The 27914-nt window shown below is 41.3% G+C and overlaps 1 protein-coding gene across 1 annotated transcript in view; it reads left to right on the top strand.

Moving 5' to 3' along the window:
• The window catches only part of kif1b (kinesin family member 1B), a 67582-nt gene that overhangs the window by 16780 nt on the left and 22888 nt on the right, over positions 1-27914 (top strand). The window contains exons 3-22 of the mRNA XM_085345104.1: positions 11604-11680; positions 11777-11956; positions 12597-12665; positions 13057-13235; positions 13901-14012; positions 15353-15430; positions 15543-15608; positions 16148-16223; positions 16614-16692; positions 16775-16917; positions 17536-17577; positions 18046-18120; positions 19195-19406; positions 20809-20888; positions 21760-21835; positions 22865-22944; positions 23255-23361; positions 23672-23755; positions 23915-24095; positions 24204-24276. Of these exons, the coding sequence (XP_085201230.1) occupies positions 11604-11680; positions 11777-11956; positions 12597-12665; positions 13057-13235; positions 13901-14012; positions 15353-15430; positions 15543-15608; positions 16148-16223; positions 16614-16692; positions 16775-16917; positions 17536-17577; positions 18046-18120; positions 19195-19406; positions 20809-20888; positions 21760-21835; positions 22865-22944; positions 23255-23361; positions 23672-23755; positions 23915-24095; positions 24204-24276 (2069 nt within the window). The remainder of the gene's footprint in view (positions 1-11603; positions 11681-11776; positions 11957-12596; positions 12666-13056; positions 13236-13900; positions 14013-15352; positions 15431-15542; positions 15609-16147; positions 16224-16613; positions 16693-16774; positions 16918-17535; positions 17578-18045; positions 18121-19194; positions 19407-20808; positions 20889-21759; positions 21836-22864; positions 22945-23254; positions 23362-23671; positions 23756-23914; positions 24096-24203; positions 24277-27914) is intronic.

Raw genomic sequence — 27914 nt, forward strand, 5'->3', positions numbered from 1 at the left:
CAGACTAAAACACATGGTGGGCCTCTCTGGTGCTGTACACAACTGGTTCACTTCCTATCTCTCTGACAGAACTTTTATGGTGAGTATGGATACATGCTCCTCTAAGATCCATAAAATGACATGTGGTGTGCCTCAAGGGTCGGTTCTAGGCCCTGTACTTTTTAATTTGTATATGTTGCCTCTCGGCAGTGTCATCAGGAGGCATGGAGTGAACTTCCACAGTTACGCTGATGACACGCAGCTGTACATCTCCGTGTCTCCTGATGACACCAGACCAATGGATGCCCTTTTTAACTGTATCTTGGATATAAGATCTTGGATGGCAGAAAACTTTTTACAGCTTAACCAGGACAAAACTGAAGTTTTAATTGTCAGTCCTGAGGCTCAGAGAGAGAAACTCTTGTCTAAATTAGAGGCATTTTCACTATGTCCTTCGCTACAAGTGAAAAACCTGGGTGTTATTTTTGACTCTGAGCTTGGTTTTATCCCACATGTTAAACATGTAACCAAAATTGGATTTTATCATCTAAAAAATATAGCCAGAGTCCGCCCTATTTTCTCTCGGGCCAACACGGAGATGCTGATGCATGCTTTTATTACCAGTCGCATTGATTACTGTAATGCCCTGCTCTCTGGTCTTCCTAAGAAGAATATTTCAACTTTACAACTCTTGCAAAACTCGGCAGCTCGTGTGCTGACGAAGACCAGAGGGCGGGCCCACATTACACCGGTTTTAGAATCGCTGCACTGGCTCCCCGTGTGTTTCAGGATCGATTTTAAAGTTCTTTTATTGGTTTTTAAATGTCTTAATGGTCTTGTGCCTTCTTATCTCTCAGATCTGCTTTTACCATACGAACCCTCGCGGACCCTGAGGTCCTCTGGTACTGGCCTTTTGATTGTCCCTAAAGTCAGGACACATACTCACGGAGAGGCAGCTTTTCAGTGGTATGGTCCTCGTCTGTGGAACAGCCTGCCGGAGGAGCTCAGGGCCGCAGAGAACGTACATGTTTTTAAGAACAGGCTCAAGACCCACCTTTTTAATTTAGCTTTTACTTAGCGTTTATTTATTTTTTATGCTTATTTATTCTATCCTGTTATTCTATTATTAATTTAGGATTTACCTAATATTTCTTGATTTTATTCTTATTCATTTTTTAATCTTCTTACTCTATTTATATTTATATTTATATTGTATCCTGTTCTTATTTATTTTATCATTTTACCCTGTATACATCGTATTGCGTCATATCTCCAGTGTTTCCTCGGAGGGCGCTCTCTGCACCGGGGCTGTTATTGACCGTGGCTGCTGGGTCTCTGGGGTCCTCTCAGCCTGGTTGGGGGGCTCCTTGGCCTCCCTCCTGCTGTGTGCCCAGCCCGGAGGCTGCGGTCTGTGACCGGCTCCCGGTGCAGACGGCTCTCTGTTATAATGTTTCCTCACTTGGCTCATGCGAGCCCAGCCCAATTTTTACTCTTTAAGTGTGCGCGTGTGTGTATGTGTATGTGGGTGGGGGTGGGGGGATATATGTGTATTGAGAGTGTGGGGAGTGAGTTGGAGGGTGGGGTGGGCTGCTTTTAACTATGTAAAGCACTTTGTGCTGCATTTTTTCTGTATGAAAAGTGCTTTATAAATATTGATTGATTGATTGATTGAATTAAAGGTCCTGGAGTAGAGCAGGGCGATATGACCAAAAATATTTATCACGATATACAGTTGAAAATTTGCGATAACGATATAACTGTCGATATAATTGACAATCGACAAAATACTTTACAACTCCACAACTTTATTAGTGCAAAAAAAAGTGCATTAAAGTTATATAACAATTTAGCAGTTCAAATGCAAATTCCTTGCTGACAGTTTAACCAAAATGCATTTCCAGAGGAAATTGGCCGACATATCCTGAGCATAACAATGTATAATATCCACAAAACTTAAAAAGAGGTTATACACACACACACACAATACGGTAATATTATGTTGAAGCACAGTACGTATCACTCCGCGAAGCTCCTGCCTACGATAGCCATAATGCTCCGACAATCCATCAAGCGGTGCGGCTTCGTAGCTCAGCAAAGTCGTACTAAAACATTTGACAGATTTTCGAGCGCCGTGTACATAAAATCATTTCGAGGTCAGTAAACACAACCAGAATTAATACATAAGGCACACGGGATTATAAGGGGCACTTTTGATTTTCAGAAAAATCAAAGGATTGATGTTAAGTGTGCCATATTTTCCAAAAAACACGGTAATAACGGCGGCCCGCTAGCATGCTCTACCAAAAATAGTGGTTTGTTGTGTATCTGATGGACGAAAGCCAAACCAGTTCCACACCACTGAAGTTGCAGCATTTTTACAAACCAATTCTGGTTCATCTGTTTCATTCAACGATCTGCTTTCGCCCATCTCATTCTCTGTCGCCGCCATGCTTTTTCCACCATGTGCCTATGAAAATAAAGGCACTGAGCATGCGCGTTTTACCCATATTCTATCGCGATATTTCATTTTCTTATCGTTGCCCAACATTATACCGGTATTACTGTGAACGGTATGATATGGCCCAGCCCTATCCTGGAGTATGTTCCCAGAGTTTAGGTTGACATACAGAGTTTAGGTAATTAGAATTGAAACCATTTTTTCTTTCTTTCTTTCTTTTTTTTTTTTTAAATTAAGAAAGAAAGAATTTAGTCTTATTTCAGCATTGATTTCATTAACCCTGCATGCCATCACCTGTGAGGCTGCCTGGCATCCCTCTCTCTTTGTTGTAGTTCTGTGTTTGTTTAGCTCCTGAATGGAGTCCTGCTGGCCTTGCATGTTTTCTCTATCTGGTGGCTTCTAGAAGCCTCTCTGTAGTCTCTGTTATCCTGGACTCAGTGAGTCCACATAAGCTGCTAATATCAAGAGGTAGTTGGAGCACTCGCCAGCTATCAGTGTCTGTGGGCTCAGAGCAATGTATGGTTTGGCTACAAGTTCAGCGGAAAGGTTGGGCGGCTGAAATCTGTCCATTCCTTCCTGTCACTGACAGTCTGTCGGCATGCTAGGCACTAACTGCCATCTGCTGCTGTATAAATAGACAGTCGTCAGAGCTGGAACAGCTGGCACATGGGCCAGCCAGGGCTGCGCTTCTCCCACTGCTTTCTAGCTAAACAGGCAACTCCACCTATGATCAGGTTACGCATGTGGGGCTTTTTTGTTTCCCTTTGGAACAACTTTTGTTAAAAATGTATTGATTCAAGATTTTCAGCGATTTCTTATTTCTCACCATGCTAACAAGAAACCCAGTATCCTAAATTGGGGCGAGGAATTAAGAGAAAGCCTGTTACCACATACATATATGCATATTAAGGGGGAAAAAAGCATACTCCTACTAGACTGCCTCTCTTTTCTCTCTATCACTCAAAATGCTTTAAAGAAATCCTCTTAAGTTGGTAGGTGGTGGGATTTATATGTGATAGCTCAGAAACAGAAAGTAAACAGGGGCTTTTTTTTTTTTTTTTTTTTTGCACTACATGCAAACACTGATTTCCTGCTCAGACCATATTTCATCAGATAACCTAGGCGCATGTATTGAATGCATTTAAAGCTTGACTTTTAGAGCATCAGTTAAATAAAACATGCTTTTGAATGGAGCGCTGTTGTTTTACATTTGCTTTTAAGCCAACTTCAGTCACTTTCCAATGAAAACACTGAGAGTATATATTTTTCTGAATGCTTTTTCTTCCCTAAAAAAAGAGAGGGGGGGGATAGGGCAGTGTGAAAAGGGTCATTGTCACAGAGGGGACTCGGCGCATAGAGCCTTGTCATAACAGATTACCTAATGTGTTTTGCAGGCTCAAACCCTGCATGCAATACCCTGCATTCAGTGCTTTGTTCAAGTGTCTTCCTGTGCTTTTTTTCCTCTCTCCTCTCACCCAGCAGAAGAATGACGTGATCGGACTTCTTAGTAGAAGCTGAGATGCATTTAGTGCCTTCCTTTAAAGTTCCAGCAGTGCCTCTGAAGTACACTCATCTGATCAAATGAAAATGTGTGATTCTTTCATGAATAGAAAGTTTGTTGTAGTTTGTCTGAGTCAGTGACCGTGATATAGATTGTTTTAAAGGGTCATGTCTCCTTGTAAGAAAAACTCAGCTCGCTGCTTGGAAAGTTACGTATTTTTTTTTCTGGCAGAAGTATTTAACAGAGGCATATTGATTTGCTGTGTCGATATTTTTTTTAATTAAAGGCCACCTGGCAACCCACCCTGACCTTACATGAACGTCACTGTATCCAAAGGGGGTAATCAAGGTGTAAGTTTCTATTTTGGAGATGTTGTATGTGCTGTGTTGTGGCTGCGACAAGCTCAGCTGTTTGCAAATGTGCGCTGCAGTGCTCAGACACTACTTTTAGCCCTCAGCTTTAAGCCGCATCCAGCGACAACTCTGTCACCTGTGCCGCAGCCCTGGTAACCAAGCCATCAAACACACTCTCCTAAATACACTGGATGCAACACGCAGAGAATTTCTGTGGCCAGCTCAGCATGTACCTCATCCAAACTTGAGTCTTGCTACTTGAGTGAACAGCTATATTAGCGTTACTGTGGCACTGCTCACATCGTTGGTTCATGTCAACAGCTGTTTCGCTTCACCATTCATCCACAAACTGACACAGGTGGGAGGCTGTAGTTTGAAATAAGTGTACACAACATTTTCTATTTCTCATACAATACCTCACACTTTTTACCAAAAGGAATAATTGTGTTGTAGCATGAAGCAGCTGTGATTCTTATCCATACTGCAAGAACCAGACGTTGAAGTGTCACTTGACAACGGTGACCTTAAATGGAGATTTAATCTTTTAAGTGATTATACTTACCTTTTCCCTCAAGTCTTCTGTATAGAAAATGAATGATACTCTGCTCTTCATGTGTCATAACTGCAGGCAATGGGAAGTAGGCCGGACTCAGGTAAAAGTTTTCTCAAATTCCCGGTAAGCAACTGAAGCAACTACCAATGAAAGCGAAGATTACCGCTAATTGACATATGACCTGGTAGTACAATAGAGGGTCACCTAGGCAACCAGAGCTTGGGGTGTGTGCAAGCGACCAGCCGTCAGCTTCAAAGTGATGTATGACAAATGAATCTCTTCCAGTGTGAGCACAGCTGAATGCTTAATTTGTGGATTTGCCATTTCATCCGTTTGTGTATGTATTTGCCTGTGAAGGCGAGTTTTCAGCCAAGGCTAACATGCTTCTGTGCAGCGCGTCGAGCAACGTGTGATGCTTTGCATCGATCAAATGTTGATTGATTGAAAAGTGGACTGGAACAGGGAAGGAAGCGACAGCAGAGCTCACCAGGAATGATGCAAAAAAAACAAACAAACCCAAAACTGTGTGTTGTATGTTGCTATAACAACTCAGTTTCCCTCTGGGATCAATAAAGTTCCTCTGCTCTGATCTCAATTCAGTGCTGGCTGCATCTGTGTAAAACATACCAGCTGTGGACGTAGAGGATGCAGCAGTTTCACTGTCAGACTTTGTTGCTGTAATGTTTTAGTTTACCCTCTCTGTCTCTCTGGCTTTTTATACCAATGCAGGGTGTTTCTTGGGGGGGTTGTTTGTTTTTTAGATGGCAGAGGGGGAGAGGGAGACAGAGATTAGGTTTTAAGCGGCATTTCTAATCAGCACCATGATCCACATTATCAGATTATGTTATTGGGAGAAATTCCATTATTGAAACAACAATTTTTAATTGACTTGCTTCCATCTTGTATTTTACATATTAACTAGCAGAGAAGAAAATCATTCTAGACCCAGAGCTCTACCAAAGCAGAAAATTATTTTCTGACATGGGGTTTGTTTTGGTGAGGTTCCATTATTGTTTTGGGCACCTAGATGTAATCTCTAGAAATAAAAACATCCAGTGACGGTGAATTGCAATCCATTTAAAAATGATTACTATGGCCTTCAATATTTAATAATAAGTAAGAAGCTGGGCGCTAATGCTGTACGCTGAATTTTAAATGTTTCTCTCAGCTGCTATTACAAATGGCGCCAGTGTCCGGCAGCCTCGCCTCTGTCAGTGCGCCCCAGGGTGGCTGTGGCTACAATGTAGCTTGCCATCACCAGTGTGTGAATGTGTGTGTGAATGGGTGGATGACTGGATATGTAAAGCGCTTTGGGGTCCTTAGGGACTAGTAAAGCGCTATATAAATACAGGCCATTTACCATTTACCATCACACAGATGCGCTTGGATATGCACACAGAGACCCCAGGGATGCTATTTAAATTCCTGTCTTGTTCAAAGAAGCACGTGTTGTCATTCCAGCTGTGCACAGATATTCTCTGGGTTCCTTTAACTTCACCCATTTGTTTCTCTTTCAAAGTTTCCATATGCATTCACCCTAATGTCTTCACCCCCTTCCTGTGATCCCAGATAGTCATCGATCAGCTTCACTTAGCAGTCGGCGTATCCTTAGAGGGTTACTGGAAGAGAGAGAGGTCGATTTTGTTCAGCCATTTTAGACTCTGGCTGTTAGCGTCAGGTGAAAAGGGCTAGCTTTTAGTCTCCATCTGGTGCTTGGAGACCTCCTAACAACCTAATTACTGAGGGCTTTTTTTCTTTCCTGGTTGGATTATAGACCCCATATTGAGCACTGTAGCACAAAATGTCTGCTGGCAACAACCAGCTGAGGTTGATGTCAGGATGTGGTTAGTTAACTGCTGTTCACCCTGAGGGCTTGTGGAGGGCTTGCATCCTATCAATCCTAAATTCCTAGGAGCTGAAAATGTAAAACCGTAGCATTTCGGAAGAGCAAACAGATGAATGTGCCACACAATAGCTTTTGTTTGTCTACGTTTCTCAGTCTTAAGAGAATTTTGACTCCTTTTGAGTACCTCATATGTGTAGATTTGCATGTCATCTGTTAATGTAATGGATGTTTAGTGCTTACCGACGGCGGGATGGTAAACAGTGCCTTATTGAGCCTGACATTATAAGTGGCCTAAAGTCTGCAGTGCCGCCCTCATGTTGGTTGTTAAGATGTGCAAAGGATTTAAACCTGGAAATCAGTGTTTGATAAATGACTGTAATTATCCATAAACTTGAATTTTAAGAATGTCTAAATAGTTTGCGAGGGCAATAACGGCGAACGCTCGAGACGAGAGAAAAGAGGACGAGATGTGCTGCATCCTCCACGTCTGTGCCCAGTTTGAGTTGTTATGGCAACCAGAATCTGGTCCTATACCTGTTGCCATGGATGAAAAAGACGGAATGATGACGTTGCTTATGAGGCAGCAGGATGCGTTTGCCATTTCAAGTTCAGGATGTGACTGTGGCTGAATATTAAGTGGGGGGTACTATAAGTATTATTTATTTCAGTCAGGACTTGTGACTTTTACTAAGTGTGAATCCCTGTTCATGTGCTTTATGAGATGTGCAGGTGTAGGCATGTCATGCTAGAGTGTAAGGGCACTGTTTTGTGATTGACTGATCAGATATATATCAGATGGTGAGGATAAAACTCTCCACATTCTGCCCGTCAAATGCAACAATTTGACACATGCATGTGACACACCAGCCCAACCTTTCTACTCCTGGTAGATACAAGTACCACGACTTTGCGTATTTTCCACAGTCACATCCTGATTGATTGCAGCTATCAATCAAATATTGATGTTAAATGTATAGGTTGTACTCCTGATTGTGAGAAGAAAGGAGAGAATGATAAATCCACACAATTTAAGAATTGTTGCCTTTCGTTTTGGAAAAACAATTAACACAGAAGTGTGGTATGAAAAGAATATGTAGAATATTCAGGCATGGAAAGTTTTTGCTGCTGGACGTTTTCTGATTGGATTAAAGCACAACTACATCTATATAGTTTTTGGGGATTATTTTATTTTTAAGACTCAGATTATTATAAATTTCATATATATTATGTATAGTAGCTGATCTCAAAACAAATGTGCCATTATGTCTACATTATGTATATGTGTTCATTGTTATTTCTAAATAAATGTTGCTAAACAATTTTTAGTACAGTGGCACTTTGGGATCACTGGAATGTGTTCTTGTTTACAGATATGCATACATTTTCAACAAACTGTAACTAATAGTGCCTGTAGCTGATTAGCTTGTCTTAAACTGTTAATAAGTAGTCTGCAAAGAAGTAGAACAATATATTTAAAATAAAAAATCATTTGTTTGGTGTTTATGAACAGCAAGTTTCTTAATATACACCGTGATAATGAACATAAAAAGAATGGCACGATAAAATTACACACATGTCTGTGTTTTTATGCCTGAGCGAAGCAAACGAGACCCACAGGCCTGCGTTTGTGCTAGTCATTATAATAATGACAAATGAAATAAAACCACATAACCAGAATAATTTGCAGTCCACTCTTCCACTCGGTTAACAAAAATCAAAAATAATTGTCACAGGAAATAAAGTCATTCAGTCCTTAAAAGGTTTCCTGTTATGCTTTTCAGTTAGACATAATGCCACTTTTTAATTTCCACTTATTTTTAAACAAAATTGGGATATGTGCTATTGTTAGTGTTAATGTGTCCAAAGCAGAGAAGTCTAACTTAAAAATACAACCAATAAATCTCAATTTGGATTTATTAATTTGATCCTTAAATCTCTGTGGCATCGGACAAAACACCTGTTATGCTTGAGTAGCACTGATCTTTGTCTCTCTTGGTTCCCTGTACCCTCACAATCGGACTCTGCTTTATTCATTCAACCAATTTAAACAAAACAGATTTTTTTAGTTCTCGGTATTGCAGCATGCCACCACACTGTGTGCAGAGGAACAGCCTGAAATGTGAGCACGCAAAGAAGACGCACAAACAAAACTGCTATTTTATTTTTATTTTTTTAAACAGGAAATCTTCTAAACAATGGGCACAGCTTATTTCGGTGCCCATTGGACTTGTTCTTTTTCCTCCATCTGTCTTAGCTGTTCTTGAATGTAGCACAGAGCCTCCCAGCTGTTAATAGACTCCAGTGCTACCTGGCTAGCTAGCAAAAGCACCATTAGCAAACACCATTTGCTAACATAAATTCACAAACTGCTGCAAAGCAACAAAAAACAAATCAAACTTGTTGGCGTAGCAAGCATGAAATATCTTGAACTCCAAATAGTTTGCTGTTAGCTTCCTCCATGCTGTGTAAGCTCTCTTTCTAGGACCTAGTGCACCCCTGGTCACACACAGCACAGCAAACCAAACATAGAATAACTTATATTTGAATAAAATAGATGGCTCCCTGTTGTCACAGTACCACAGACACCCAACCCAGCTATTTCAGTCAGTATCAAACCAATATCATGAACAAATATTAGAGTGGTGTGGGGTTTTTTTTCTTTTTACTTCTTTCAACACAATGTGTAAATAAAAGCCAGACTGTGAATATGTAACCGTTGCCATTGGTATCCTTTATGTGCAGATGCAGCACTAGTTAGAGCCCCATTTTTGAAGGTGTGGGTATCTTGACCTCAGAACACCTTTACAGGCTCTTACAGAAGAGACCCACTCTTATGACACACTGATGACACCACATGGGTGAACCAGCTCTCCTTTCTGGGAGCAATGTTGTGAGCTATTGAATGAGATAATTGTACTACATGAGCATGATTCATATTAAGGAGCTGATCAATCTCCTAGTAGTTGCTACCATGTAGTGTCTTGTCCAAGATTGAACTTGGGAAGATTGAGAGAGTCCAAGATTAAAAAGCTTGTTTAATGCTGATTCCCTGTATGGTAGAGTTTGTCACCATCAGACTTCTGTCCTATAATAGGAATATCGCTGTCTAAATTCCCCCACATGTGGAACTCTCTCATCATGTTTCTGTTTTTAATGCTTAGTTGCCTCATTGACACTGAATCAGAGCTTAGGCTGCTTTCTCATTAATAGCCACTGTAGATTGTTCCAGGAAAGGCGAATAAGGGCACTGGTAACCTAAATCCCCCTTCATTTCTTCATCCCCAGTCTCCAATTTCCCTTTGGAGGCAGGTCAAAGTTGAAATTGGGATTTATTTAGCAGCCTGTCTCGCTGTATCCTCTTCCAGTGCCCAATATGGAAGCTGCTACTCTGCCTGCGCACCTTAACCTGTTCAAAGATTGTAGAGTGCACAGTCAAATGGATTATTTTTGCATGAATCTATATGAGCTTCAGTGAAATAGCTGCTGCTTTAATCATCATAGTTTTAGCATGAAGCAGTTAGTGTTCTGGTTTCTGAGGACATGCTGTGCTTTTCTGTCAGCCTGTGACCCATGGAGGACGATATGCTATCCCCGACTCTCCAGATCTCCTGCATTATTGATAAGCGCGCTGAAATCCTCTGAGCACACAAGGCACTCTGCTGGCGACATCTTGATGCAAAAGCCTCTCAAGCACCGTCATGTTGAGGAGCCAAACCTGGCTTTAATTTGCCCATTAGCACAGGGCATCACACAACGCTAATTATTCCTTTGTGACTGCTTCTGCAGACTTCCCTGGAAAGATTGAAAATGCTCTAAATACTTACGCTCACAGACTGTAGCATTCTTACTAAGGCGCAGATAGTTTTTTCCCTTTTGTCCTGCCTTCGGTTTCTGTTGTTGATCTGTTTGGACTGTTGCTAGGGCCTTGAGCACTCGCATTATTTTAGTCTCTCCAAACCCTTCTTTCACTAGCCTCTTTCTCACTCCTTCCTCTCCCACTTCCTCCTCACTTCTAAAGGTGGTGGTATGCATTTGTCTGCCTGGCCTGAGCAAAGTCTCTTGCTGCAGCCATGGCACAAAACAACTCTAATCCCTAAAGTTTAGTTTGTCTAAGAGGAGTGATTTCTGTGGTTATCTTATAGTAAATTAACATCCCGCTTTCTGCCTGTCACATATCCAGTGTGAAATCTAGTGCACTTGTCACCGGCAGTACCAACCAGCATGGTTGAGGAGTGTGACATGCCAGGCATGGCAGCAGATTTCTGTTCATTAAAAACTGTCCATGTGGCGACGGGGAATGGCTGAGTAGTGTTGAGCGAGAGCAGGTGAAGTGGTGTGATTGAAGTAGGCTGGTGTTTTTCATTCAAACTGTCATTTTGTAATGATGTCAATCTTAATGATGATGATTAAAACACTGGTTAAGGATAAACCATATGTGGCAGAGCTTGCTGCAACAGTTGCAGTTCTCAAAAAAAAAAGAAGCCAGCATCTCGTAGTCTGCCACTGTTTCATGTGACTTGCATTGCCAAAAATATCTCTCTAATTGAGGAACAGGAACCTGAGGTAGCTGCTATTTGCCAACCAGGATCACATATATATATATATATCTTATCATTTGGGTCTATTTAGTAACTCCAATTTAAATTTACAGTCTTTGTTTATTTATTTACTTTAAAAAGAAATGTAGGAAAGACATGAGGGGAAAACATGAGGAATGCATGGTTATATATATTATTGAGCACAGAAGCTGCTTTTGGTTGAAGAAACACAACTAAAGAATTCTGTAGAAGACATCATAAACTAACTAAAGGCAGCTTTTTAAAATAACAGAACATGCGAGTAGTTTTTGTGTCACTTCAACTTTCAATCTAGAAAATATCAACCCCATTACTAATTTTGTTCCTCCTCCACAGCTATCCTCAACCCCAAAGCCCCAAAGGAACCAGCAAAGACCTTCAGTTTTGATTACTCCTATTGGTCTCATACCTCTGTGAGTTTTAACTCTAATCACTAAAAGCAAAGAAAATATGCAAATCTTATTGTGATGCTACATATATTTAAATATATTTTTCTCTTTTTATTGCAGCCCGATGACCCCTGCTTTGCCTCACAGAACCTTGTGTACAATGACATTGGAAAGGAAATGCTGCAGCATGCTTTTGAGGGTTATAACGTCTGCATCTTTGCTTATGGCCAGACAGGAGCTGGCAAATCCTACACCATGATGGGCAAGCAGGAGGAGGGGCAGGAAGGAATCATTCCCATGGTTTGTTCAACAAAACCTCATTCACCATTCACTGCACTGCAGAGACTAAGACAAATAATGCAATCCCTTGTCTTGTAGTCTGTTTACTATTCCTGCTCATTTAGAGCCTTGAATGTATAGTACAACTCGCAAACTGCTGAGTCCATTTAATCTACTAATTCTGTACACATCTTAGACCATCAGAGCTCTGGAAATATTACACGTAGTGCCTTGTTTATGATGAAAAGCCTGAAAAATATATGCATAACAGATTTTTTTTATACACTTAAATAATGTATGTAATGACAAAGGTGTCCTCTCCCAAAGCTTTGATCTGGCTCTTTCCCCTCCTTTGATCAGATTGTCAGATCTAATGGATAGAAAGTTTCTAAATTCACCTTTCAGAATATTTAAACAGTCTAAAATAGAAGAACTGAAACAACTTTAAGTCCTTTAAGCTGCAACCACACTGAAAGCAATTTAGAGCGGTGTGGAAAGTGAATGACATTTGGCCAAAGTTTACAATTTTAGGTTTTCAGGCTATAACTATTTAAATGTTTGCTTTATAAGAAGCCCACAGATCTCACACCTATTTATCGCCTCTTTTATATCTGCGGATGCCGTCATTTGAACTAAAATGCTTTTTTTCTTTGCCACTCAGCTGTGTGAAGATCTGTTTGAGAAGATCAATGAGGACGGCAACAAAGAGGAGCTCTCCTACTCAGTAGAGGTGAGTATCATTCTTCTTTGGTATCTGTAGTCCTCATGGTTCACCTCTGCCCCCAACTTTTTGTGTTCGCTGCTCTTTCCTGAGCATTTCCCAGACTTCAGTCACATACTGCATGGTTTTCTTTGCAAATCTCTGCCAGTAAAATTGGGAAAACAAAAGTGTGACTGTGAAGTTGAGGTGCGATTGTGATCCGGATAATTTCCCAAATCTGGGATAAATAAAGTATATCTTATGTTCTCTGACCTTAATATATGCATGCAAATACCTCCTCTTATATATATCAATAGTGACATTAATATATATTCTTTGTACAGAGCTGCACAATATTAGCTTAATATATTCAACCTGGAGCACCTGAAATTACTCTCTGTACTTCTGAAATTGTTTCCAGGTCAGTTACATGGAGATCTACTGCGAGCGCGTCCGAGATTTGCTCAACCCCAAGAACAAAGGGAACCTACGAGTCCGAGAACACCCGCTGTTGGGTCCCTATGTAGAGGATCTGTCCAAGCTAGCTGTCACCTCCTACACAGACATCGCTGACCTGATGGATGCTGGCAACAAGGCCAGGTGAGCTAAGCCCTGAGATCATGCTGAGATCACAGGAAGGAGCGGGAGGGGCTAAAGTTGTGGCGACAGCTGTGGTGATCTGATAATCAACGGTCAGTCAGGTTGATAAAAGATAAAAATTAGCTTTGATTGAGGAAATGTTCTTGTATGACTCATTTGCAAGGGTTGAATTGTTAAACAGCAAGACAGCTCAGCCTTCACTGTGTTACCACCTTAATTTTTTATTTTATTTTTTTTTTAAAATATAACCGCATGTCAAGCTTGACCTGGCAGGTAATGAGTATTTTTCAATGAAATGTGCGCGTGCACGAGGGCTCGTGTGAGGAGGAGTGAACCCTGCCATAATCTCACTGTGCTGACTTAGAAGGCTTATTTCTAGAACATGCCACGTAAAGCCCATATCTCCCCTGTGACTATCCCTCTAAGCACTCCTCATGTGTTTGTGTTTGGCGTCCTCGCGTTATTATCCACCTCCGCCGCACAAAGTAATCCTTTAGATTTACTTCACTCTAATAGGTGTAAAACCCACTGATGATAGCGCTAGTAATAGCCAAGACTAAGAATTAGGAATTAATTTTCCTTTAAAAGAATATTGTGTGGTTATTAAGGTGCTCAGAAATCATACTGTTTATTTCCTAACTGTGCCCATATGTGCTAAACTCCAGAACTGTGGCTGCCACCAACATGAACGAGACAAGCAGCAGGTCCCATGCTGTTTTCACCATTGTCTTCACTCAGAGGAAACACGACAGCGAGACGGACCTCTCCACAGAAAAGGTCAGAGCAGGAAAACAGTCGCCCTCTTTGTTTATAATTAGTTGGAAAACATTCACACTCAAATGGTAAAATGGTAAATGGCCTGTATTTATATAGCGCTTTTCTAGTCCCTAAGGACCCCAAAGCGCTTTACATATCCAGTCATCCACCCATTCACACACATTCACACACTGGTGATGGTAAGCTACATTGTAGCCACAGCCACCCTGGGGCGCACTGACAGAGGCGAGGCTGCCGGACACTGGCGCCACCAGGCCCTCTGACCACCACCAGTAGGCAACAGGTGAAGTGTCTTGCCCAAGGACACAACGACCGAGACTGTCCAAGCTGGGGCTCGAACCGGCAACCTTCCGATTACAAGGCGAACTCCCAACTCTTGAGCCACGATCGCCCCTTAAAGTTCCTTCCTTGTGTTTGTTAGAGATGAATTTCTTTATGCTGTTTTATTTAGACTGAAAAATGGGTTAAAAGCTTTCTTTGGTCCTTTAGTCTCCTGAAGTTAGTGGTCACAGGAGGCAGGGGGAAAAAAGAAGAGAGAGAGCCATTTTAGATTTGACTTTTAGAATTTCCTCAGACTGTGGAGGAACAAAGACCGCTGTGTTACTGAAAACAATGCCTATTGTATGTGGCCACTCTGTTAGATTTTACACCCTTGCTCCATCTCACTTGACAGGAATGCCCCCAAATGCTTTGAATGTGTTCAACAATTCATTCTGCAGATTTTTATGGTGGGATTTAAACCATTAAACTGGAATTTGTCTCTGTTTTCTAAATGCAAAAATGCTAAATGCAAAAAAGTTTTGCATTTAGCATTGATTTCCTTTATAAATTATTTTCTAATGTGATTTGTGTGAATCTGCTGCTTGGCTCGGGAGCACCAGGCATACGTTTTCCTTGACATAAAAACTATAAATAAAGTGAAAGTGGAGCTTTCATTTTGTACGTCATACCTCCAGCAGTGCTGTTTCTGTTGCAGTAATGGAACAGATCTTTTGTAATAGATTACACTGACAGAGCTATTTCTTCACCTCACCAGAGCTGGTCAAGTTTTATAGTGCGTGCTTTGTCGCTGATGCTCAGCTCATTACTGTGTCCAGGCTGTTCATAAGATGCTAACCTGTGTCATGCAGTAGCTTTGGTATGAGGAGTCTGTACATCATCCAAGTGCTGCACTGTGCTCCTATCTTTTTTTCTGATGTGGTCAACATTATGCAGAAATTTAGATTTGGCATTGGTGAAGCTAAGAGCTGTATTTTATTTATTTATTTTCTCTACCCACCCTATTAAATGCACATTATTATAGGCCTGATGCATCTAATGCATTTACTCCCTCCCTTTAGGTCAGTAAAATTAGTCTGGTAGACTTGGCAGGCAGTGAGCGAGCAGATTCAACTGGAGCTAAAGGTACCAGGCTAAAGGTAAGACTCCGATCTTCCCAAACACCTTGGAATCACATTAAAAAAAATGGCTTGTACAACCTGGAAATCTGTGTAATTTTATTCTGTTTTTGTTTTTTGTCTGTGCTTGCAGGAGGGAGCAAACATCAACAAGTCTCTCACCACGTTAGGAAAGGTTATCTCTGCCTTGGCTGAAGTGGTGAGTCTTACACTTGATTTTATTTCCTTTATTTCTCTCCTCCTCCTTCTTTGCAGTCGTTCTCTTATCCTCTACAACTTGACCCTACCTTCAAAAGGAATTCATGTTTGTAGCCTGGCATGCTGTAATGTCTGCCCTTCTGTTCTCTCTTCTCTTGTCCTTGTAATGCTTACTTGCACAGGATAATTGTACCAGCAAGGTAAACCCTTTCACAGCTAAACCACTAACCTGTCATTCATCCCATGAGACAGATTTGACAGCCTTTGGTCATGTGCAGCAATGAAGTTGCAGATATTTAGCTGTTATCAGTTTTATCACTTTAAACCTTAAACCCTCAATCCGTGCACAAGAGCAAATGCATGTCAAATTAACTCTCTCCTCATTTTACCTGACATATTGACCCTTACACATAAGGATCTTTTTTTTTTTCTATTACAACATAATATTGCACAGCCTCCAGTCGTTTCCATAATTTGTACATCATTACATCAGCTCATTTTTACTCATATATTGATTTATTTATTTTTTGCTTACCGCAGAGCAAGAAGAAGAAGAAGAGTGATTTCATCCCATACAGGGACTCTGTTCTGACATGGCTGCTGAGGGAGAACCTCGGTATGGATATTAGTATCACTTGATTAATTGACGTTACTATGTGACAATAGTGGTTTGCCAGTAAATTACGTATGAAAAGCCAGAGAAATTGAGCCATTTGCATAATGGAATATGCTGTCAGGATTGAAAAAAGAAAAGACTTGAAATAGTCTACATTGCACTCAGGAAGTTTTAAGAAGAGCATAGTTGGCTCACCTCCTTGGTCCAGACGTGTCACAAAAAGTGCGCAGTGTATCTTAGATTTAGTCTAATGAAGCTCTTGATTACACAAAAAATGTATTTCATTTGACGAGCTTTTAAAAAGTGTTGTATTTTCATAGAAATTCTATGTGCCTTTGGTCATGTTTGGTCCTCAATGCTTATCTGACATCTCTACTGATCTTTTATCAGGTGGGAACTCCAGAACAGCCATGGTAGCTGCCCTCAGTCCTGCAGACATAAACTACGATGAAACCCTCAGCACTCTGCGGTAAGCTTTCTGTCCTGGAGGAAGATTGTGATTGTGATTGTTTGAATTACACTTAAAATTATTTGTTTTATTATGTTTTTAGCTATGCTGACCGCGCCAAGAACATCAAATGCAATGCTGTCATCAATGAGGATCCCAACAATAAGCTGGTGCGCGATCTGAAGGATGAAGTGGCCCGGCTGAAGGAACTGCTCCGTGCCCAGGGCCTGGGAGACATTCTGGACAGTGAGTTTTATGCTGTCTCAGCTGGTCGTATCTGCAGCCAGTGACCTTCTCTGTCAGGGCCCACCACAAACTGGCAACGTCTTCTATCTTCATTACTGTCTCGTTACTCTCAGCCATCTAACGTTTTCATCTCAGTGCTTGTACTTGTGGCTGGTACATCACTAAAAACAAAGAATGAAGCAGCTTTTAACAAGTTTACCTCAATAAAGGTTTATTATGCCTCAGTGCAGTCATGTATAGAACGTCAAATATGTAGTATATTTAAGGTTGTATGTGTTTGACTGATTGTTTGACAACACATGTAGTCACTCAAAACTGCACTAAAATATCATTTGCTATATGCAGGAGTAATGGCTCATAGCCTTGTCAATTAGATACATAATATACCCATTAATGACTTCTAATAGCTGAAGTGATGAATAACCTGACTACTTGCTAATGCCTGCATAGATCACGTCTAATAGCGTAGCACTTAGCAAAACATATCGTGACGTTTCTTCTCAGCTTTGTTATTGTTTATCCAGCCCCCCCAAAAAAAACAACATAAAAAATATCTGTTCCTCCTATTCTACTGGTGCTGACCTCTGACCCTTCTCATCTTTTCCTGCTTCCCCTCAGTTGATCCTATGGGGGATGATTGTCCAGGAAGTGGAATCAAATGTGTGTATATGTGTGGTAGACTTGCACTGTATATCACTATTTGCCCTAATTATAGTAGCTAACATTGCTTATGAACCCCATTACCTGTATATTGAATCTGCTACCAGCTTTGCATGTAAGTGCCTTTGTTTTTTTTAAAAAAAGCAAAAGCTTAATAGAGTCCCAGAAATGCAAGGTTTCCATAGGTGTTCTTATAACTGGCAAGAGTAAGCATGGCAGTAGGTTAGCATGCTTTGCGCTTTATTGTTATTTTTTTGTTACGTTTTTCAGAATGACAGGGGGGGAGGCAGCTACTTACAGGCTCAGATCCATTTTAGAGTAGCCCTTTAGTTTTCCCTGGCCTCAAAATGCAAATGCATCGTTTCATAATAATGTCTCACTACCTATGACTCGCACTCTTTAAGCTTATTTTAATCCCGGTTATTCGTTCTGCTTTTTATTTTGTTTTCTTTCACTAATCATCCCCAGCAGGTGACGGTGCCCAAAGCTTTAAAATGCCCCTTCTGAGTTCTCAAACTGAGGCTCAGAGCTACAGACGGAAAGGTGCTTAATTTTTGTATTTCTATATAGAGGCACCAGAGGTGTTTGTGTAAAGATTTGACTAACTTTGTGCACTTTAGTAGTTAGTAGAGTGACTAGTTTGCTAGTGTGCTTTCTGTTGTATTCTCAAGCATCCCTAACATCTTAACCTTAAAAATGTTTCTGCACCATCTGATGTGCAGGGCAAATAGTTAACTAGCTCAAGCTATAGTTGGGTGTGTTTTTGGAGAAAAAAAGCCCATATCTCAAGAAAGTCATCATCCCCCAGAATATTTACCCTTTTCTAATATCACTTTGATTTAGTTTGGTCCTTAAAGAGCTCACTTGTGTGTTGCCTCAGAGGCCCTTGAGGTCATTATATTGACATGAGCTACCTGACCTTTGAGTGAGGCTGCTGTGGCTTTTGTTATGGCGGATGCTGTGTGCGTATGGCGCGTGTGCTGTGAATTAATCTAATCAACTCCAGGCTGAACTTTCTTTGCCAGCATGTGTCCACGTCTCTCCTCTGTCCTCCTGCTGGACCTTCTTGCAGTCTCCATCTCCCTCCCATCCTGTAGCCGATACTCGTGATAGCAGTTTTCACACAGTGTGTTCACCCTCGTTCACACATACACAGAAGCAACAAAGTGACACCTCCCTATTTCTTCCAAACATACTACAAATTAAGAGCTCAGAGTTAATTGCTCTCCACTGTAATTGTGACCATCATAAAAGCCGCCCTTTAAACTGGTTATTAAAGGCTGAAATCTAATGCGTTTTCTCTGGAAGATGATGAGTTGGAGCGTAACTGCCTGGAGTGAAAACTGCTGCTGTCTGTAGCTGATTATCATGCTGGGTGTTTGTCTAAACCCTACAACGTAAAATGTGTGTCTTACATTGGTCTTTCCTCCCCTTTGTCCTTTCTCTTTCCCCATCTGCCCCCCCCCCCCCCCCCCCTGTTACTTTCTTTCCTTCTTTCTATTTGGTATTTCGTTATTCCATTTTTATGTGTTTTATTCCTTCAAACCTTTCTTGGCCTATCCCTCCTCTTTCTGTGTTATCTTCCTTCTCCCTCTCTCTTTCTTGTTGTTGGCTCAGACCTCAAAGACATTCAGAACAATAAGAATAGATACTTGATAGCCTCAGAGAACCAACGCCCTGGCCATTTCTCCACAGCCCCTATTGGTTCCCTGACAGCCTCGCCGTCTTCTGGCTCGCTGTGCAGCCAGGGGGGCCTTCAGTCAGTCACCAGCATCCAAGAGCGAATCATGTCCACGCCTGGAGGGGAGGAGGCCATTGAAAGACTCAAGGTAAAGCAGACAATGGTGTATGCAGCACTTTTAAAATCACACTGACTGTTTGTTGTTAGGAAAGTTAAAAGTCCCGCAGCCATCTTCCTACTCCGGCCACTTAAAGGTGTATCCCAGATATCTCATTTTATACCCTGGCCCACATACAGAGCTTTGATCTTAAGTGGAACTCCTCTTTCTGTTAGTGGAATAAGACATTTACAACTATGTATTTATTTGCTGAGATATGCAATTATAAGAAAAATAAATATAATTTCAACAATATCTAAGTTTTCCTACATAAAGGAGTAATGTAACTGTAGGAAAATAAGTCTGTCAGCAAAACTCTGGACTTAAATTGTAAGAAATAAATGCGTAAAATAAAAAAATCAAAAGTTCAGTTACTGCCCAGACTATCCTGTAATTATAAAACGAAAGTTTTTCTTAAATCACAGAAAATTTTCTGTTTGAATATCGTTGAGGGACGTCTTTATTAGTAGGGCGGTTTTGGAGCCTTTGCTGGGCCAATTCTGGCCCCTGGACCTTATGTTTGACACCTCTGCTCTAACCAATAGAGGCTTGAAGAAAAGAAAAAAAAAACAATTATTGGTCTTAACTGCTGGTTTCATGGTTAATATGGCAAAAATAATAAAGTAATTGCGGACTTTTTCAATGCCACACGGGACAACAGGCTTGTTTTTAATTGTTAAAAAGTGTATTTTATCCACAGTGTATATAAATGTAGAGATGCAGCTTTATTTTTTATGATTAAATATACAAAATTTATTAGAAGTCAAGAAATTCACAGTAACGTGAAATAAGATAAAAAGGGAGAAACTGTAACTTATTCAATATATTTGTTTAACGTTAAGATGGCTGTTTAATTTTACGCCACATACAGCCTTTATTAAAACCCTGCCTTGCGTATCGGTCGTCACGCAGCTACCGAGCCTTATATGCCTCCCACTCACAGCAGTCTCTCACACTCTGTAGATAGGGTAGCACATAAGATTGCAACATCCACAGCCATGAGGAGCTGCAGTTTCCATGGCAACCGTGGTGCCCGGTCCCGTCTGTCATCCAATGACGTCAAGCACCAACGCAAATACGGTGGAAATCAGACCAAAATAGATTCAGTCTTATCAGCTTTAGGCTTTAATAGTTAGGAACAGCGTTCTCTATCAGTGCTGAAACTATTTTTGGGAATCTAAACGCAAGAAAATAAGTCATAATCACGTTGAATATACAAGTTTATTTTGTGAAGGGAAAGTATAAACATTACACATAAACATTTGACAGTGATGAGGCAAAGGTAATCTCCCAAATCCAGGTTGGTGCGCTTGTTCCTGCCTCCAATACACTGCTAATAGTTACTTTTATATTACACCGGTTTGGTTTTTCTCATAATTTCCCCTTTGTTCAGGAATCAGAAAAGATCATTGCTGAGCTCAATGAAACCTGGGAGGAGAAACTGCGAAAGACTGAGGCAATCCGCATGGAGAGGTCAGTACAGGCAGACAGTGTTTGTTCATTTCCATCTTTATTTCCCGAGGGGGAAGGTGTCTGTCCAACGTGTGCATTAAAGTCTTCCTCATTGCATCCTGTCAGTCTTAAAGGGGTGTGCGGTCTGTCTCAACTGTGTGTCAAATGCTCTGATAGCATTGGAAACTTCCCCCGACACACCTCTCAGACGTCACATAGAGGGATGTCTGTCATCCATTATCTGCAATTTGACGTTCACTCCCACCTGATGCTGTGATTGGCCACGTTCCTTCTCATTCTAGCTCTCTGAAGCTTTGTTTGTTTGTTACTCAGCATGTGTGGCTAAATGTGACTATTACCCCCCTTTTTTTTGTATAGGATATTCTTGTCTTCTCCCTCTTTGTTGGTCATGATTTATCTATCCCCCTCTCTCTATGAGCACAATTAATTTTCAACACTGTCAAATATCACATCTTAAGAACTGTAACCAAACCTTTAGTTTTCCCCTAGTACTTTACTCTCTCTCTTCATCCCTCTGTGCTGTCTGTTTTACTTTTCTCTCCCACCTTTTTTTCCATCTCTGCACTAGTTCTGTCCATTTCACTGTCCTCCTTTGTCGTCACACTCGGCTGAACAAACACCCCTCTCAGACATCAACCATGCTACCGTCTGTCCATAGAGTCTAACTGGTGCCATTCTCAGCCGGTTGTCATGCTACAAATCACTTACTCCAACGTTGCACACCATCGGTTCTCATCCTCTTCGAGTTACCAGCACAAACGATCTTTAGTGGGGAAAAAAGAAGTGCACACAGTGTATGTTGCAGCAAGAATAAAAGACCAATAACGAATGCTTTCACTGAGTGTACAAATGTTTTTTGGCTGTATTTCAGGGAGGCTTTGCTTGCAGAGATGGGCGTGGCAATCCGTGAAGATGGAGGCACTTTGGGTGTATTCTCTCCTAAAAAGGTATGACAGACTGGGTGGGAGCGCACAGTGTCAACATTCCCACTGGTGGTGAAGCACATCCTTCCTCCATCACTTCACTTTACCTCACTGTCTTTTTCCATGAGAACCCTTCCTGGGGTTTTTTTCTTTATCATTCTGTCTTTCTTTCCACTTCTTATTTGCTTCCTTCACATACTCAGCTTAGCGATGAAGGGCCATTTGACGAGCCTTTTGATTGTTTTGCCACCAAAAAGGTTTGTTTAACCAAATAAGCTGGCAGAACTACATTTCCCGCATTAGAAATAGCCCCACTTTAGACAGTTTAGTCTTTAATAGACATTTTATGTGCATGGTCCAGATCTACACTTTTTCTGCTCATTGTTTTGTACTTTTACTCTGCTGGATCATTTGCAGTCTTATTTTTTTTTTTCCTGTAGATGCTCTCAGTGCTATCAGATCCTTATGAAATTACAAGCAGTGGCATGTTCCCTTCACTCCATCAAGTAGAGGCAGTGCTATAGTGCAGTGACTTAAAAACTGGTAGATATGTTTATGTTTGTTTGTCAGTAGAGTCATTAGTGCCTGAAACAACACACGTCATCACTTCATGAGTTTGTGTGTGTGTGTGTGTGTGTGTGTGTGTGTGTGTGTGTGTGTGTGTGTGTGTGTGTGTGTGTGTGTGTGTCCTTTGTTCACATCCGATTGTCTTCCATAATTTCTTTTCTCTCCTTTCACTCACTGCTCCACGGGTTAGCCTTGCGATCTCTATGCAGACTTTAACGGGGTATTCTCACCTAAAAAGGTTGGTGTTTTGGAGGAATAGCTTGCAGGATCCTTTTTGAAGTAGTTCTGTGAAATATAAGACTCCATAGTTGTCAGGACAGTGTTGATGTGACCGCTTCTGTCTACATTTGCAGACAGAAGCATTTGTTTGATATGAAAATATCCTAGCATCAGGGGCAGTTTCTGCACTTATGAATGTTGATTAAAGCAGCGAAATTCTAGAAATGTTTTTGTGGTAAACTGTCTGCTTCATGTGTTTATCTGTAGACCCCACACCTGGTTAACCTGAATGAGGATCCTCTCATGTCTGAGTGTCTGCTCTACTACATCAAAGACGGAATTACAAGGTAACCTAAACCCGAATAATGACCCTGCCGCAGTGGATTTGGAAAGTTCTGGCAACTCTCCCAGGCAAGGTTGTCTGGAAAACTACTGGGTCTTTTTATGATCAGGCTTAAAATCTGCTAATGAATACATTTTGCTTTTGTTTATGTCACCTCTTTGTCCTGTTGGTACCCTGTATAGACTCTTTCTGTTGAGTCAGTTGTTACATTTCAACTTACAGAAACACTAACTGTACATTTTTGCACAAATGGCTGACAATGCATGTGTATAGCAGTATGCAGTCTCTCAAACTGGCTTCTGTGATTGTTTCAGAGTGGGTCAGGCCGACGCAGAGAGAAGACAGGACATTGTTTTAAGCGGTGCTCATATCAAGGAAGAACACTGCTACTTCCGCAGCGAAAGGAATGCAAATGGAGATGGTGAGACATAATACTGGCTGCTGGCGTTTGGAGGTGTTTGTATTGAATGTGTGCTAAATTAAGTTGAGCAAGATGTTTATAGTGTGATTTTAAAAACACCTAAACACATACAAACGAAACCTTTTTTTTTTTTTTTTTTTTTTGAACGGATGAAACGAGTATATAAATATATAGACTACATCTAATGGGTGACGTATTTGTGGGTTTTTCTTTTTGGTTTTTTTTTTTGTTTGTTTGTTTGTTTGTTTTTTTTGAATGGTGATGAGTCATTCAGAATGATTGATTTGCGATTGGTTTGTTTTTGCTAAAGTTATTGTCATGCTGGTGCCCTGCGAGGGATCGGAGACCTACGTCAACGGCAAGCGTGTTGAGGACTCGATCCAGCTTCGTTCAGGTATGTGTGTAGAAAGTTTTCTATACAAACTGTGAACATTTGTGTGATGTCTGTAAGCAGATATGATGTAACTAATTTCTTAATGCCCAAATTATGAAATGTATTTATGACCTGTAGCGTTTAAGAAATTTCTTTCATGCTTGTGCTGCCTTCTCTAAGGCAATCGCATCATTATGGGAAAGAACCACGTGTTCCGGTTCAACCACCCAGAGCAGGCCAGAGCTGAAAGGGAGAAGACGCCATCGGCCGAAACCCCCGTGGAGCCCGTTGATTGGACATTTGCTCAGAGAGAACTCCTGGAGAAACAGGGCATTGACATGAAGCAGGAAATGGAGAAAAGGTATGCAATCTATGACGTTCATTTATTTTAAATATGCGAGTAGTTGTGTGGCATTAAATGTGGATTGTTTGATGTGTTTCAAAACTTTTATTTTACTCTGCCGTGTAGACTCACTGAGATGGAAATCTTGTACAAAAAAGAGAAGGAAGAAGCCGATCAGCTTCTGGAGCAGCAGCGACTGGTGAGTTCAAATAAGCCCCTTTTGTGAATTTAAAGAACTCACTCTGTTTTTTGTTATCAAAGATGTTTTAAACCAGTTAGTAATAAGTGCAGAGTGGGTGTAAAAGGAGCTGTAATGTCAGTTCTTCCTTTTGTTAAAGTTAATGAAATCGCTACTAGAAGCAGCCTATTGAGTGAACGTGTTAGTTTGGGATATTTTGTGTGATTTTTGATGTACTTCAGGCTATCTCTCGTGGATTTCAAAGTAAAAGTATCTCCAAAGCTACGATCAGTTACAATTTGACAGCTTGTTTCTTTGGATGGTGGTTTCATTTGGTCCTTTTAAATCTCACTAGTACTAATTCTCACTCCGAGCTCTGACACTTTGAGATGTTTATGTGTGAATCACACTTTTACTCCTAGCGCATGTCTGTTCTTTTTGCATGGAAGTTTTTCTGGTTTGAGACGGATAAGCTTTTACTGGCTGTCCTCTTGTGTTCAACAATTTATTTATTTTTTCTGTAGCAGCTTGATTGAGCAAGAATTAGACTGTAAAGCTTTCCCCTTTCCAAACCCCTGTTTTCCCCTTTCTTGTGTCTTCTTTAGTGGATCTGAATCTTGCAAAACAGCAACTTGCAGCTAAAATTGATTTGATATGAAGATCAAATTTCCTTTAAAACCGATTCAGCATTTATCAGCATCGAAAAACATGTTAAAAAGTGACGCTGCTTTTGCATGGTTCATTTTAATAGCATGTTTTCTTAACTCATTCAGTACTGGTTGTGGACTAAGTTGCAGTGTTTGCCGGAGCTGGTCAACTCTGAAGTGGCTGTTGATTTGCTTGGATTAGATTTCTACTCTAGTTTTCTTACTCTGTTTTGTCCTGAGTTTCATCTCTTCAATGCAGTTGCTGATATGTACAATGCATTGTGATAACAACAATTTCTGCTGTAGTTTTTGACAGATAGTGACAATGTGGTTTCTCATTGACTTCTTTGGCATCTGTGAGGGCACGACTGAACAACAGTTACCACTGCTCACAGTTAACTCAGTGAATCACGGGGCCTCGTTCACATCCTGGTGGTTTTATATGTGCAGAATTACACACAGAGGGTTCAGACTCCCAGGGACATAACATGTCCAATTCTTCCCAAAGATACGTACAGTCTCATACACACAATCGAAATGATCTCTACTGGTTGTGATCTGTAATGTATGCTGTCTCCAAAAAAATGAGAAACTGCATTTTTTTTTTTTTTTTTCCCCTCCAACTAACAACTTTCTTGTAGTGGATTAACACTTATCCGCACTTCTGCATCTCCTCTCTCTACTGGCTTTCTGATCAACTGCAAGAACACTGTCTGCTAACTTACCACTAATACTAAAGCCACTCAAACCTTCTGGACTAAAGGGGGAAAGCTCCAGAATTCATCTACATGCATGCTGCTGTAGCATGTTTGGGATCCAGCTCACAAAATTTTCCACTAAGAAGAGGAATATCACAAAACAGTACAGATGTGCTCCAATCAGCAACTATCATCTATTGATATTTTCTTTCTAATCATGATAGACATGCTTTACCTTTAATATCAATATGCAACACTGGGAACAATAAGGTCCAAAAAGGACACATCCATTTCAGACATATAAAAAGTTTTAGCGAGTGTTGTGTTGAACATGAATTTATATCCACAGCGCCGTTTCGGTGGAGAAGTTAGAGAGGGAAAACTGACAAGAAAGTCAATGGAAGCCACTGTTTCTGTGAATAAATTTTTCCCGTTTCTATAGCTTTATTTTCAGCATAACTTTAAAAATAATCTTGCATGTTGCCATACATCTTGTATAATAATGATGTATGCAAAGTGTTTCTAATATTAGTGTAATTGTCACTTTTGGTTAAAAATCCAGAATTTGGAAATGCTGTCTGCGCTTAAGACAGAACGTAATCTTCTGATATAACTTTGACTCGTGGTTGGTGTTCCCTTGTTGCATATTTATATGTTCATTCTTTTCTTTTTTTCTTTTTTAAAAGCCATCTTTTCATCCTCTCCCTGATTTCCCATTGTAATTTCTCCTTTTTTTGGGGGGGACCCATCTGGTTTGTGTCCTGTGTTGTTTTCTTAAGGATGGAGACTCTGATAGTGGGGATGACTCAGATAAGAGGTCTTGCGAAGAGAGCTGGAGACTGATCACTTCCCTGAGGGAAAAGCTACCTCCCAGCAAGCTCCAAACCATAGTGAAAAAGTGTGGATTACCCAGCAGTGGGAAAAGAAGAGAGCCAGTGAAAATGTACCAGATCCCTCAGCGGCGCCGCATCACCAAGGACTCTAAGTGGGTCACCATCTCTGACCTGAAGATCCAGGCAGTCAAAGAAATCTGCTACGAAGTGGCGCTCAATGACTTCCGTCACACACGGCAGGAAATCGAGGCTTTGGCTATTGTAAAGATGAAGGAGCTTTGCGCTAGCTATGGCAAGAAGGACCCCAACGAGCGGGACTCGTGGAGGGCGGTGGCTCGGGATGTTTGGGACACTGTAGGGGTTGGTGACGAGCGCATTGAGGATGTCATGACCAATGGGTCTCGACCCGGAGGAGTTGTTATGGACGAACTAAAAGTGCACATTGATAAACTCGAGGACATCCTGCAGGAGGTGAAGAAACAGAATAACATGAAGGATGAGGAGATCCGTGCCCTCAGGAATAAGATGGTTAAAATGGAAAAGGTCCTACCGCTCATAACCCCAGAGGGCCAAGAAAAGCCTCCCATTGTAGGTCCCTCTACTTGTGAAGCAAGAACTCCAAGCCCTCAGGAAGGAAAACTACCTGTGCCTGAAAAGCCTGACGAAGAAGATGCAGATTCACTAACAGGCCAAAGTATGGCAGATGATTCAACGCTAAAGCGAGGCCACATGCGCTGGATGCGTCAAGAGCAGCTGCGCCTCAAGAATCTACAGCAACAAGAGATCTCCAAGCAGCTCCGCCGGCATCCCGGGCCTCATCGCTTTATACCACCAGAAGACCGTAAATTACGCTTCCCCTTCAAAAGTAATCCAAAGCACCGTAACTCGTGGAGCCCGGGTACTCATATCATAATTACAGATGAGCAGGTTATAGAGTTAAAGGTGCCCAAAGAAGCTGTACAGGAAGAGGAGGCAGAAAGCCTAGCTGGAGAAGATGTACAGTGTAGCGATAAGATGGATAAGATGGCTGCTTCAGTTATCCAAGTCTCTCCAGCGCTGCAAAGCCCATCAGTTCAGCGCAGAAGCAAGGACTCAGACCAAGGTTTAAACCAGGGTCACAGGCATAACTATAGGAACAACCAACATCAGCAGCTGCACGAACGAGGCCGCAGCAACTCCTTTAATCACCGTCAGCGTCCCTCGGGCTCCATGGAGTCACTGCAGCAGTCTGAAAGCAACAGGAGGTATACGCAGGCTTTCTACCAGCCCCGCCACTACCAGCCAGCACATCCCCAGCCTCACCACCACCAACAGCCATGCCACTATAACGGCGCAATGTATGCCGATGGCGGCTTCAATGGTTACCAGCATTACCATCACACTGACCATCCTAACCATCCAGTCAACTTTCAGCCACCTCCACGAATGCGCAGGCAAATGTCTGCTCCTAACCTAAAAGCCAGCAGAGAGACGACGGTCTG

This window comes from Diplotaxodon limnothrissa, linkage group LG20, assembly GCF_057381915.1.
Source record: "Diplotaxodon limnothrissa isolate DT_005_m linkage group LG20, D_limnothrissa_male_GT1.1, whole genome shotgun sequence".
In the NCBI taxonomy this organism is placed as follows: Eukaryota; Metazoa; Chordata; class Actinopteri; order Cichliformes; family Cichlidae; genus Diplotaxodon; species Diplotaxodon limnothrissa.